This window comes from Pocillopora damicornis, chromosome 1 (genome assembly GCF_964200805.1).
Source record: "Pocillopora damicornis chromosome 1, jaPocDami1.2, whole genome shotgun sequence".
Taxonomy (NCBI): Eukaryota; Metazoa; Cnidaria; class Anthozoa; order Scleractinia; family Pocilloporidae; genus Pocillopora; species Pocillopora damicornis.
The window spans coordinates 38792015-38804960 of NC_142670.1; the positions used below are offsets into that span (position 1 = coordinate 38792015).

Here is a 12946-nt window from a genome sequence, read left to right on the forward strand (position 1 = left end):
TTCACAATACAGTTCTATATTTGTATTATGCCTCGTATCATCTTCCACCAATCAGTTTTCTTCGTTACCACACGGATAACCCGAGCAATCAGCGATCATGACATCTTCATGTCAACTTCGCAATTCATCGTTAATCTTCGAAAAGACTCTTCACTTTGCGATCCTATTCCGTCGTGTTTTCCGAAGTCTCTTCGGAGCCGGTGCTTCCGACTCAGTCTTTAAATAGCCCTTAGCCATATACTCTTGGGTATCCGGAAAGCTTAAATTCCAAAAGCCTGGCGGAGTGGACGGGGGTGGTGAAAACTTCGCTCGGTGACGAGAACAGTGCTTCAAACGTTTTTTCAGCTCATCTTCGGGAAGATCAAGGCCCTGGTAGTACTGAAAAGAAAAGGGATATCTGTCTTGGAGCGCATTTCGATTGGCAATCACAATAGCAAAACCTAATTTATCACATTTGCAAAACAGATGAAATTATCTAGATATGTAAAAGAGAACTCGAGAGACCACTGTCAACAATCGGCTTGACATTTCTCAACTCTAACTGACTCGTCACGAAACACCGAAACTTTGACGCACAGACTGAAAAAAAGTCGCCCATCGTGAAGAACAGCATATTAGCCAATACAATACAAATCCTTAAAAAAAGGACAAAAACAAGGGAATAAATTTCGCCAACGGCTGAATTGATTTTAACTATTGCTCTCAAACTAAACAAAAATGAGAGAAAAACAGGTCACATGTTCCAACTTTTGTAAAGCTTAAACCAAAACAGACATTCTTTCATGACCTCTCGTCAGCGATTAGGTCTAAAGGTGGTAAGTTTCTAAAGAAACTGTGGTGCTGCGTCGGTGGGAGAGTATAGCAGGTAATTTAGTGTTAACAATTGAGTTGAAAACGTAAATTGGCCACCGTAAAGGATAAAAAAGCTGACATTTTGAGGGTTAGGTTAAAGTGGAGCTACGTTATTGGTAGGAATATGGTGACGAGAAAACAGGAATAAGGTCTTCCTAGGAAGATCTCCACTGTCATGTTAAATACCATTTGAAACACTATTAACTTTAAACTTATTTAGTAATCTACAGGTTCTTGATGATGCATATTCCCCCTATACAAGGAAGAAATTACTTCCACAAAAAAAAAACCGATGAAAAGATCTGCCTTGCTTCTTTAGTATGTTTTGTTCGTTTCAAAAGCCTTTAAAATTCCTGTATTCTTCGTGCCTAAGTTTTCCTGTACTTAGTGCCTTTTGGGCCAAATTCCAGCATGGAATGTCTTAGTTCACTTTTTCACTCAGTGGACTATTTTTTTCTGTCTAAGTAATCTAGCATGTTACCTCTTGGCAGTCACGACATTTATAGCCGTTCAGCTTGGCTCTTTCATCTTTCTTCCGGACAACTTCTACGTATTTATAATTTGGTTTAGCGTCATTATTCCTAGTCAAATTTAGGAGGGAATGATTCACCAGCGTTAGCAATAATAATATTGATGTACGCGTTTAATACAATATTTTTAACTGAGCTAAAAAGCCATATGTCGGAAGAAAGACAAATCCAAGAGAAGCATTCCTTTATGGGAACAAAGAATTCTCAAAAATTTGCCTCACTTTCAAAATGTGGCCTTGCTGCTAAAATGAACTAGTACCTAGAAGGCATGGGCTCGAATCTCGTCGAGGCCTAAATCTCTTGACCCTTTAACCCTTTATCTACCAGATCAAATTTGAAATTCTCCTTACTATCAACCATGCAATTCATGTAATGTCAGTTCAGAGAATTTAGTATTGGATCAATTAATCATCCCCAAATTGATATTCTTCTCTATTCTCATCACTTGTCTGTTTGATATTGTATTGATATTGTAAGGAGAAATTCTATCTTGGTCACTCATGGGAGTTAAAGGGCTAAACCCTAAGAGTAACCGGTATCTAAGTTCTCCTCACAGTAATACTGCTCAACCATTCATTAAAATTATGAGAATAAAGGAAATGATCGCTGCCTTGGAGGTTTTGATCTTTATATCAATTCTCCTTGTCAGTACAGTAGAAACATATAGAGAGGAGTATGGAGAATATATATACTATATAAAGGGTTAAAGCTACTTTTTCCGCAGTTTCTTCAGTTGCAGCCCACCCTCGAGGATCATTTCGTCACTTGTATACAACTTACCCTCAGAGGGCCTACGTGTAGCCGCACCCTTCCCCCAAAGGTAAAATGTAGGCGCCTCTGTTTCACCTTTGGGGAGGAAGGGTGCGGCTACACGTAGGCTAACACTCAGAGGGCTTTTTCCCGCCTACCTGTAAATTCTGTAATAATGTACATGAAAAAGCAAGGCGCTTCTGATTGGCTGAAAACGAGAGCATTCTCATGTAACACGCGTGCAAATTTGTAATACGATTACAAAGTTGTAACACAGGTGCAAATTACAAATAGCGCGCGCACGCTTTCAAAATTTCGTCGGTCTTGACTTTCTGCGATGTTCTTTCATGTACATTATTAAAAACTAATAAAATGAATTCTCGAGCAATTTGGTGTAATAAACACTTGTAAAATTTGCACAAATTGCACTCGCCCTACGGTCTCGTACAATTTTGTCGTCTTTGAAAAAATTTACTCGTGCGTATTTACACCAAATTGCACTCGAAATCATGTTGTTACCTATGCTAACTGCAAACCTTCACGGAGACCACGGGTAACCCAGTATAGACTAGCATCTCATCCGAGGGGAGGAAGTTCTGGTAGCTATACGAATCAGCATCATGGCATATCTCGTATGCAGGGGTAAGTTTCATAAAGAGCTGATTTACAGCGGTCTACCGCTGCCCATTACTCCTCTCACCGCCTTCCGTTTAGCATACGAGCAAGCTCGTGTTTAGGTTTCGACTTACAGACCTCTCCCGGGTACAGCCGCCTAATGCCCCATGGAAAAAAGCTTATCAAAACACCTGTATATGTCTCGTTAGCTCAACTACTGGATGGAATTGATAAATTCAAATACCAAATACCTGACTCCCATTTTTGAACACTCATTCGTATCTTTCGGCCTGTTTTCTTGCGAAGACTTACTGCTATATTTCTGTTTATAAGAAAAAAAGGTAATTTGTTATTTAAAACTTTGGTGAAAGTGCGTATAGCCAAACTATTAGCTCAGTCAGTACCTCATTTTTGCCTGTAAAATTTTCTTTTCCGTCGTTCTCCAGGCAAAGACCTTCTTTTTCACTGTCCTGTTGCACATCTAACAATGAAAAGATACACATGCAGCAAAAATAATAACTAAAGAAAACTGAGAAAACCTAAGATTCAGCCGCTACTTGCACATTGGAATTAATTTCAGATTCGACACAATCGACGAAGAGGTTGAAAGCAATGCAAATGCAACAATAAGCCCGTGAAGAATCTAAGAAGAATTACATGATCATGTCCAAGCCCGAGTGAAACGATTCGTGCGACCAAGTCACGATTGGTTCGGTCCTGCATTTGATTGGTTGCAAAAGCGGCGCGAGCTCTTAACAAATCGCAGAGCGCTTAAGAAAGCAATGTTCTTCAATTCTAGTGATTACCTGATGAGCAATGTTCATCCATATTACCAAAAAGGTCCATACCACTCGTGTACAGCCCTGTGATATCTCCACTGCTGCCCAACGGAGTGGTAAAAGACTTCTTATCAGCTCTGCGTGAAGGAAATTCCTCCAGTAGAATCACTTCGGGTGTTTTTGGCGGTGGCGCCGTAGGTACTTTGAACAAAGTCTTAAATTTTTCCCCCTAACAAATACATGGTTCCAAAAAAATAATGAATCTGTCAAAGTTATCCTTACTAATCCGTGCTAATTCCGCTTCACCAGTTTTCAATAAACTCTCAATAATTGCACCATGGTCTTGCGCTGTTTCGCTACTTAATGCGTAAAATCGTCAAACTAGATTAAACGACACAATCATAAATTCGCCAAAAGTGAAAAGTTTGTCTTAGTTTTGACGGAAAAAGACTTTAACTGAAACACTGAACGTAAAAGTAAATAATTAACTAACCCTAAAATCTTCATTTTTTCCATGGGACTTTTGATCATAAAATTCCCCTGAAGTGTCCCTCTTTCTCTTCCCAGAGGTAAAATCATTTTTGCTCAAAACTCCTTTCGTGCTGAAAAAGTTTGTGTCCAAAGTTGTCTGTTTGGTTGATTTGCTTTTGCAAGTGCTTGCAGCTTTCATTGGTGGAGGTTGTTTTTCCATTTGTTCATTCTCGATTTCTGTTTTAACATTGTCCTCAACCAATTTAGAATCAAAATTGGGTTTGCATTCTTGTTTCTCAGATTCCTCTTCGGCCTTGAGTCCATGAGGCAAAAGCGACACTGAGCAATCAGCAGTCAGGTTCATGTCTTGTTGCAGAGAACGCGTACGGCTTGGAATCGTTGGAGATTCTGGCTGTGTGTACGACAAGTCAACTGGAAATTGTGAATCTGATTTAGGCAAATTTGCTAGCTGCGACTTAACATTAGTTAAAATATCCATAGTTTCATCCTTCGGATATTGTTTTGGATTATCTAGAATACCGACACTCACATCATCATCATCATCATTACCATCACCATCGTCAACATTATCATAATCAAAACGAAGTGAACTTGCGGCAGCAAGAGGAGTACTTGCTGCAGAAGGTGCCCCTATAAAGCAACCGAAACCATCACCAACTTCTTCTGTGTACACATCCTCAGTTTCTTGAACAAGAACCTCGGGATGAGCAGAAATATTGCCTCCTTGCCTTTGATCAGGTGGAGAATGATGGTAAAGTTTTGTGCTTTCATTGTTATCAGGATAAACCTCGTCATCATCGGTTATCAGTTTTTCCTTTTCTTCAGTTTCACTGATGTGTGTTTCGTCTTTGTCTTGAGAATTTGTTTTCACTTCCTCTGCAGCAGTCGACTGCGAGGCTGACACTTTGTTGTATCTAACCTTCTTCTTGCTTTTAAGGGTAGAGAGTTTGCCATTCCTCTTGTTGATCACGAGGCAATCTTCTTTGTATAAGGAAGAGCTAACAGAATTATTATTCCTGAGGACACAAATTCACAAAAGTTTCATAGCCCTTACATCCCTTAGAGTAACTTACATCAAATTCATTTCTGCTTACAGTATCATCCCCAAAACAAGCATTAATGATAAATTATGAGAATTTAGGATAGTATTGCTGGCCAAAGAAGCTCTCATATTCTTCTTATTGGTCCCATAGGAAATGTTTATAGATAATAGTATCGTTAATAAGGATATTAATGTTAGGGTGTAGAGGATTAACCCTTAAACTCCCATGAATGACCAAGATAGAATTTCTCCTTACAATATCCATACAATATCAACCAGATACGAGATGAGAATAAAAAAAAATAACTATCCTTTTGAGGATAAATAGTTGACCCAATACTAAATTATCTGAACTAACATTATATAAGAATTGTGGGGTTGACAGAAAGGTGAATTACAAATTTGATCTGGGAGTTAAAGGATTAAAACAAAAGATGACAAATATGTTACCTAATCAAACTTGAAGTCTTCCTTATCCCTCTTTACCAATTTCTTCGTTAGCACCCCTCACTCTCAAATTATTTCATGAGTTTTATATTAGCCAACTAGAATTTAGTCCTCCAAAAATTGACACAGGGACTACAACCTGGGTTTACTTTAATGCAAAAGTAAGTAACAGATTTTTCAACTCACATCAACTCCTGGAAAATATCCTTGTTTACATATTTTTCAAGGATGTGTTGAGGGAACGTTCCATATGATTTCATTGCTGTAGAGCAAAATACAGGAAAAAACATTTAAACAGAAGTTGTACGCAAACAACCATTCCATTTCTCTAACAAAGAAAAACAAACAGACTAACACGACAGCCTAATTCATTATACTTAGTTAATTCACTCATTTGGTAATAATATTGTAATCTGTTTCTAGGGATTTACAGAAAAAGAGAAGAACTATTCGAAGATTGCAGTATCTATAAATGCAAAATCATAATCAAGGAAAAGAGGTAAATAAAGTTTTTACCAAATATTTAATTTCCTGACCAAGTCTAAGACTTTGATATCATCATGAATGTAAAAACCAACCTTTAAACCTCCGCTGAGTTTCATCTCGAAATTGGTCCCACCATTGTTCTTTCCTGTGCAGTTCATCATATTTCCTGAAATATTATTGTCACAAAACTGATGTAAAACGAAAAGCATACATGCAGGGAAAGGGGAGGAAGAATTAACTCCCGTGAGTGACCAAGACAGAATTTCTCCCTACAATATCAATACAATATCAATACAATATCATGCAGATAAGTGATGAGAATAAAGAAAAATATTAATTACAGGAATATTAGTTGATTCAATACCAAACTCTCCAAACTAACATCACAAGAACTATATGGCAGACAGTAAGGAGAATTACTAATGAGATCTTGGGAGTTAAAGTGTTAATGGATAGAAGTCCATCATCTCAACCCATCTTTCTACTCTAACCTCTTTAGCTTTTCATCCTTGTATGCCAGCTCTTTTTCGACCTTTGCCAAAGTTTCTTTAAGACTTGAGGCAATAGTTTGAAAGTAATAACAAGAAAACACAATCAGCATCTAAACAATACTCTTATCTAACTAATAATTATTATTAACATATATTGTAACCAAAATATGGATATCCTGAGAAAACCATATGGGAGATACATATAAACTTGCACATTTTGTTCATACAATATTTGATGATTGTAGTAACAGTTGAGTTCAAGAATTTATGGTTCCTTTCCTTCCTGAGAGTCAAACAGAAAGTGGAATAATTTTCCCTCCAGCATACAGATATTATTCTTAAATTTCTGCAAATCTTGCACCTCAATCTCTGCAAAATTAGAAATCCTATTAATTTCATAACATACTCTCAGTTTCTGCTGCTTTGAACCAAAAGCATTTCTATAACTGAGGTCATACAACTTTGTTAAAAATTAAGTTTAAAATTTAATTCCTACTGATTATTTTCATCTTGAAGTTGTTTGAGTTGCTCCTTTATCTGAGTATTTTCTTTCTCCAAGCACCAAACCCTTTTATCAGACTCTGTACATCTGTCACTGAGATCTGGAAAATGCGAAACGATCAAATTTTATCAATGCATACTAATAATGAATGATGCATAAGTCAGAATGATGTACAACTCTTGCCAAAGAGTCAAGACAAGAGCTTTAACATTCTTGTCCCTTATGTAGAGACATGGTCAGCCTAACTCATAGATTGGGCTTCTTTTTTTTCATTTTTCAGGCAAGCAGGAGGCAAGCAGGAGGCAAGCAGGAGGCAAGCAGGAGGCAAGCAGGAGGCAAGCAGGAGGCAAGCAGGAGGCAAGCAGGAGGCAAGCAGGAGGCAAGCAAGAGGCAAGAGATGTGCAAGGGAAGGGGAAAATTTTCTTTTCACTTCTCCTCTAGCAGGTGTCTTGCACTTCCCTGTGTAGGCCTGATAAATGCAGAAGAACTCCTGTCCTGCTCTATACTATTGGTTAAACTCTATTAAAGCTTTAGTTTGGGTGCATGCTAATCTTTTAAAACCGAACAGATGGACCTAAAAGGCACGGTAGAAAACTCTTACAAATTTGTTCAACTAATTGAGGCAAGGAGAGTTACCATGAACTCAGGGTTAGATCCCATCTAGATTCTTTACACAACTGCAGCTCTTTTTGAGCTGGTGATCGAGTTTGTAAAGAAGTTGAGAAAAACTCGACATAATATATCTCTATCTCGATTTTTTTTACAAACTCGAAAAGTGCTGCAGTTGTGTTTTAGATTTTCTCAAGTGAAATTCTTTACGGCAGACAGCTTTAGATTAATAGCATATTTTCGATAAATATGCTAGATTAATTTCTGGGGCCGTGAGAAAGAATAAGGTCTTAGACTATCTCTATGCACCTAAGAAAAATAAAGTATTATTTGTATGTTGATTCTATAACATGAACAATTTACACCTTACCTTGGAAATCTCTTTTTATGGTCTCTTTTAGCTTTTCCAGCAGAGAATATGACTCCATTAGAAATTATCCAAGCTACACTCCGGTTCCTTTCCATCTGAAGCTTAAAGGAACCAAATTTTAAGTTCAGCGAATAAAAACTTTTGGAGCGATACATTCATCGTGTAAACTTCCCGCCATGTTGACCCCGCGGTTTAGAGACTGGGTCCAAGGAGTCGCCTGGCACTTCTTTTGTTTACAGCGAGTGATTGAACTCGGAGACGATGTACAGTTCGCAGGGTTTCTTCTCAAAATTATAGATCCTAAATTGTTGACAAAGTAAACAGGATCATGACTGAGGAAGAGTGTTTATGCGATCGAACTTACAGAGCTCATCAAAGGCAGGAAAGCAAACCAGAGAAACACGAAAATCGCTCGTTACCAAGGCACACAAATCAAGATCACAAGGTATTTTAAAAGCTTTGTTTTAAACGGAACAACTCTAAGACATGGTTTGATGCTACTCTGGTTTAAAGATTTGATGAATGTTACGAGACGTTACAATTCATAGTCCCAACGTTTCTACAATCCTGTCTAGTGCTTCCTCTAATAACTTCTTGGTTACATTCATTAGATCTTTAAACCAGAGTAGCATCAAACCATGTCCGATTGTCCACCTGGTTGCCATGTGAACTTTAATATATCGGAATAACTCTTATTTTTATGCCTTTCTTCGCTTCCAGTCAGTAAAATTTCGATGTGTTTGATGTTTTAAAATTTTTAAATTCTAAAAAGGTATACGATCGAACATAATGCACATTTTCACGACCCGAGATGCTAAATGCTTGTTTCAAAACCGACTACAAATATAATTGAAATTGTGACTTTTGGATTATGCCAACCTGTACCAAGCATTTGACATTTGACTTTTGACTGCCAGAATTAACTCGTCCACCTTATCAGCTTGACTTAGCCGTCTGTTTTTTTCCTTCTCAAGGGTCCAGAAAGTCAGTTTTTGTACAGTCAGCTGGGAAGAGTTGTTATCAAGAAGCACACGTATTTAACCCCTATAACACATGCTACGTATCCATGGAACTATGCCCAACCACCCGGCAGAAAATCAGCCTTTAAAATGCCAAAAACTGTTTACCCTAAGAGATGACACTATCAAGCATCAAAACAAGTATTTCTAGAATGCAGCTGGCTAAACAAGCCCTTTCAAGAGACTCTGGTAGCACCAGCGAGGTCTTCTCCTTCCTCTCACCTGGCTGGGAGAATTAGTTTCATGAGGACTCTGCAGGACTGGTGCAGAGATTTGGGCTCTTGTTCCTCAAAGAGTGGATAATGCTAGCCACTGGATAAATCTCTATCTGTTGGATATTGCAGTACGTTTTATGCACTGGATAGCAATTTAACCCTTTAACTCCCAGATCAAATTTGTAGCTCTTCCAGTACTTTTAACTATACTATTCCTATAATGTTATTTCAGAGAATTCAGTATTGGATCAACTAATCTCCAAAGTGATCTTTTCTTTATTCTCATCACTTATCTGCTTAATATTGTATTGATATTGTTGGGAGAAATTCTGTCTTGGTCAATAATGGGAGTTAAAGGGTTAACTGTTAGATCACACTATCTTCCCTTTGAACAACTGAGCCCTGATGTATAAAACAAGAAGTCTTCAGAATAGTAGGGCCCTTTTAGGAAAACTCTCTTATTTGCCTCTGTAAAAGGTCATGTGTACCAGCTAACTGCCAGGAAGAACATGATTGAATGCAGAAAAGGGGAAGCAAGGGAGTCCTAAGTCACTAAACACCGGGAAAGCCAGATATGCTCTTGTAAAAATAAGGGGCCCATAGGGTTATGTAAATTTAGGGACTGTAAGATGGGTCCTCAAGAGCTTCAAAGATGTTTAGATCTACTACACTGTAAGTTTCATTTTTATTAATGAAGTGGATTGATACAGATCCAGTAACACTTAAACTATCTTTAATAAACAATTTCCACATTCTAATAGCAATTTTATGGTAGACTTATTTTTTACTGACATCTTCACAGAAAAAAAAGTGGCAGATCAATGTCTGGAGCCCAAAATACATGTTGCAAGTTTAATTTCCTGTTTAGAGTAGTAGATGTAAAATGAACTTTTTTTTAAAATACACAGAGTGAAGAAGAGTAATGAATTACATGCTAATTTGATGCAAATTTCATTTCTTTTTCATCATTGTTTCTCTCAATGTTTCCAGCTTGTCCAACACAGATGGTGGCACAATGATTTGAATGAAAAATGCAGCAGGGTCATCAGCTGAAGTATCCTGTCTGCCTTCTAGAGGAGTTTCCATAATTAACTTGGAAAAATAACAACAAAAAAAATTAACATTAAGGTTGACAACTGAAAGCCTGAAGCTAACTGCTACAGCTCATCCCATTTCCATTGCATAAAACAAGGGTGCTATCCATCAGACAGATATTTATCCAGTGTATGGCACTGCTCATCCTTCAACCAACCAAGGCCTAAATGGGATGCTTATTCCACCTGGAATTTGTCAGATTTCTCTGACATTTTTCAGGTACCCACTTATTTCCCTGGGCTGAGAGAGGCAATGCAGAAATTATAAATCTTGTCTGAAAAACTTCAAAGAGGGACACAGACAGGGCTTGAACCCTAGATTAGGAGTTCAACAAGTTAACCACCAAGACACAATGTGTCAACTTAATTCACCCAGAGGGAGGAGCTGAAAGTTTGTGCTTAGGATTGTGAGAGATTAATCCTCTACACACCTGTCTTGCTTCTGTCCTGGTAAGATCTCCTCTCATCAACAACAGGGCCAAGGCATGGTCAGATTTGAAGTCTGGGTGCTTGTTGGCAATTCCCTGAGGAGAAAAGTAACCGGCATAGTAAACTTAAAACCGAATGTCATGTTGATAACAAACCATGACTGCTGAGAACATTCAAAAATTACCTTTCCTATCTTGCAAAGAGGGCGACAATAAGCAATATTTCTGATCACATTTTCCATTTAAATTCTTAGCAAACAGCTTATCATTAACTATTATAAATTATCATGAGATAAATTTTATGATACAAATAAACATACATAAAATAGTATGACTTTTCTTTGTCTCAAACCCAAAAATGATAACAAATTTAACTATTCTAGCTAGATGTGATTTGCTCTTTAGTTACCGAAATTTCAAGAGCCATCATGGACGTATCTCGAAGTTTGATGACCTCAGCAAGTGTGGAAAGAACGGAGCATTGAGTTTCTGGCTGCAAATTAGCTTTGGCTAACTTCTTGAAGAATTTCTCGATCTTTTTGGATTCCTCCGTGATCTTTTTTGCCGCATCCCTCCTTCCTTCGTAATCCTTAAATGTAATACGCCTAGAAAAATGAAAAAGAACTTGTAAAACTTAAGTTGAGGTGTGCCTCCTTATGCCGGGAAGGTCCAAGACTATCGCGGATTTACACACAAAATCTCAGATTTTGAGTTACATCAGTTAGTGTACCAGATTCTCACGAACCGTCGCTGAAGTTCGCGCATTTTCACGACGCACTCATTCAATTTTTAAAAATGTCACGTTGAGAAATTTTCACGTAATGTTCATGCCTTTTAACCCCACGAGCGCGCATTTTCACCACGCGTTCATTTACGTCTTCGTCAGACAAAACTACAAAGTGAATGATCGCCGACCATCATGAAAATCTGAAACACTCCCGCTTTTCTCAAGCAATACGGCAATGCCAGAAGTTAAGTCCACAAAATACAAAACAGTTAAAAATATTCAACACCATACTTGTTCAGCATTGCACGGACATATTCTAGCAGCACTTTCTTCAGAGCTTGTTCCATGAGGTTATCGAAAAATCTGTCGAAAAAAGAGTCTTATTGAAAAACTAATCAGCTTAAGAAAACCCAAACAGTCACCGAGTCTTCTCCTTTATCATAAACCAGTTTCCACAATTTTCACTTCACTTTAAAGCATTTTCACGTCGCGCTCACACTTTCTCGGTTCACGCCGGTTCACAAAACATCGAGTGGTATCTCGGTGTGCGCGACGTTGTAAAGACATCATGCCGTTAGCACTAAAACTTCCCAAAGCTATAAAAGAAACATTCAAGTTCAGTTTACTTGTCTTTCAAGTGTAAAAAGTCATTGTAGTAATCCTCTATTGTGACAATTATTGTGTCCACAGCTTCTGGACTTGGTATCCTAAAAAAACAAAAAAAAAAACAGAAAATATCAGGCCTTTAGAAATAAACTGCTATTAAAAAGAGTAAGCAGATTAAAACCTTTCCTTGATCAACTAACGATCCAACAACCACCACCCCTTTGAAGTTTTCTCTTTCAGTTAGTAAACGAAGCTTAATAGTTAAAGGTGCGATGTTTTCAGAGGAGTGAAAAATCAAGGAAGGATTTGGGCAGGAGGACGAATGTCAAACAAGACCTAAGAAAATAGCAACAATAAAAATCAAGTTCTGCGAAGCTCAGTGGGATAGCATCCAAACAGTCGTCGAAAGACCAAAGGTTTCAGTTGTCTGGTCTTCGGAAATTAATTCCAAATACAAAACTTGTCACAAATGTAGTTTTAACCTTATAACTCCCAAGATCTTATTGGTAATTCTCCTTACTGTCTGCCATATAGTTCTTGTGATGTTAGTTTGGAGAATTTGGTATTGGATCAACTAATAATCCCCTAATTAATATTTTTCTTTATTCTCATCACTTGTCAGCATGATATTGTATTGATATTGTAAGGAGAAATTCTGTCTTGGTCACTCATGGGAGTTAAAAGGTTGAACAACTTTTCATTAAAATTGCAAAGTTTGTTGGACATGAAATACAATACCATGCGGGAGTCATAATTTGTGAGAAAAAAGGCTCCAGGTCCAAGAATGCTTCATCCAAGAGGTATCCAGCACTGAAAAATATTAACAAAAAAAATTTCATTTGGAAACAGCAAATAAGTAAAATTAAGATGAGATGCAAGCCAAGAGTTAGTC

At 37.7% G+C, this 12946-nt stretch overlaps 3 protein-coding genes across 3 annotated transcripts in view; 1 reads left to right on the forward strand and 2 right to left on the reverse strand.

Annotated features, from left to right (window-relative positions):
• On the reverse strand, positions 1-8207 carry LOC113666832 (uncharacterized). The gene is made up of 11 exons (XM_027182625.2): positions 7966-8207; positions 6981-7086; positions 6485-6547; positions 6086-6159; positions 5694-5769; positions 4020-5034; positions 3554-3755; positions 3152-3228; positions 2999-3069; positions 1334-1433; positions 1-378 (listed from the first exon to the last, which is right to left on the reverse strand). Exons 1-11 carry the CDS (start codon positions 8021-8023, stop codon positions 151-153), a joined length of 2070 nt encoding a protein of 689 aa, XP_027038426.2. The 5' UTR covers positions 8024-8207; the 3' UTR covers positions 1-150.
• On the forward strand, positions 8183-10153 carry LOC149053750 (uncharacterized). Its single transcript, XM_089211589.1, has 2 exons — positions 8183-8410; positions 8940-10153. Exons 1-2 carry the CDS (start codon positions 8294-8296, stop codon positions 9102-9104), a joined length of 282 nt encoding a protein of 93 aa, XP_089067715.1. The 5' UTR covers positions 8183-8293; the 3' UTR covers positions 9105-10153.
• The window catches only part of LOC113666811 (exocyst complex component 3), a 13953-nt gene continuing 10877 nt past the window's right edge, over positions 9871-12946 (reverse strand). The window contains exons 22-27 of the mRNA XM_089211058.1: positions 12793-12864; positions 12075-12155; positions 11740-11811; positions 11131-11326; positions 10725-10817; positions 9871-10291 (exon numbers count right to left, since the gene is read on the reverse strand). Of these exons, the coding sequence (XP_089067184.1) occupies positions 10151-10291; positions 10725-10817; positions 11131-11326; positions 11740-11811; positions 12075-12155; positions 12793-12864 (655 nt within the window). The 3' untranslated portion in view covers positions 9871-10150. The remainder of the gene's footprint in view (positions 10292-10724; positions 10818-11130; positions 11327-11739; positions 11812-12074; positions 12156-12792; positions 12865-12946) is intronic.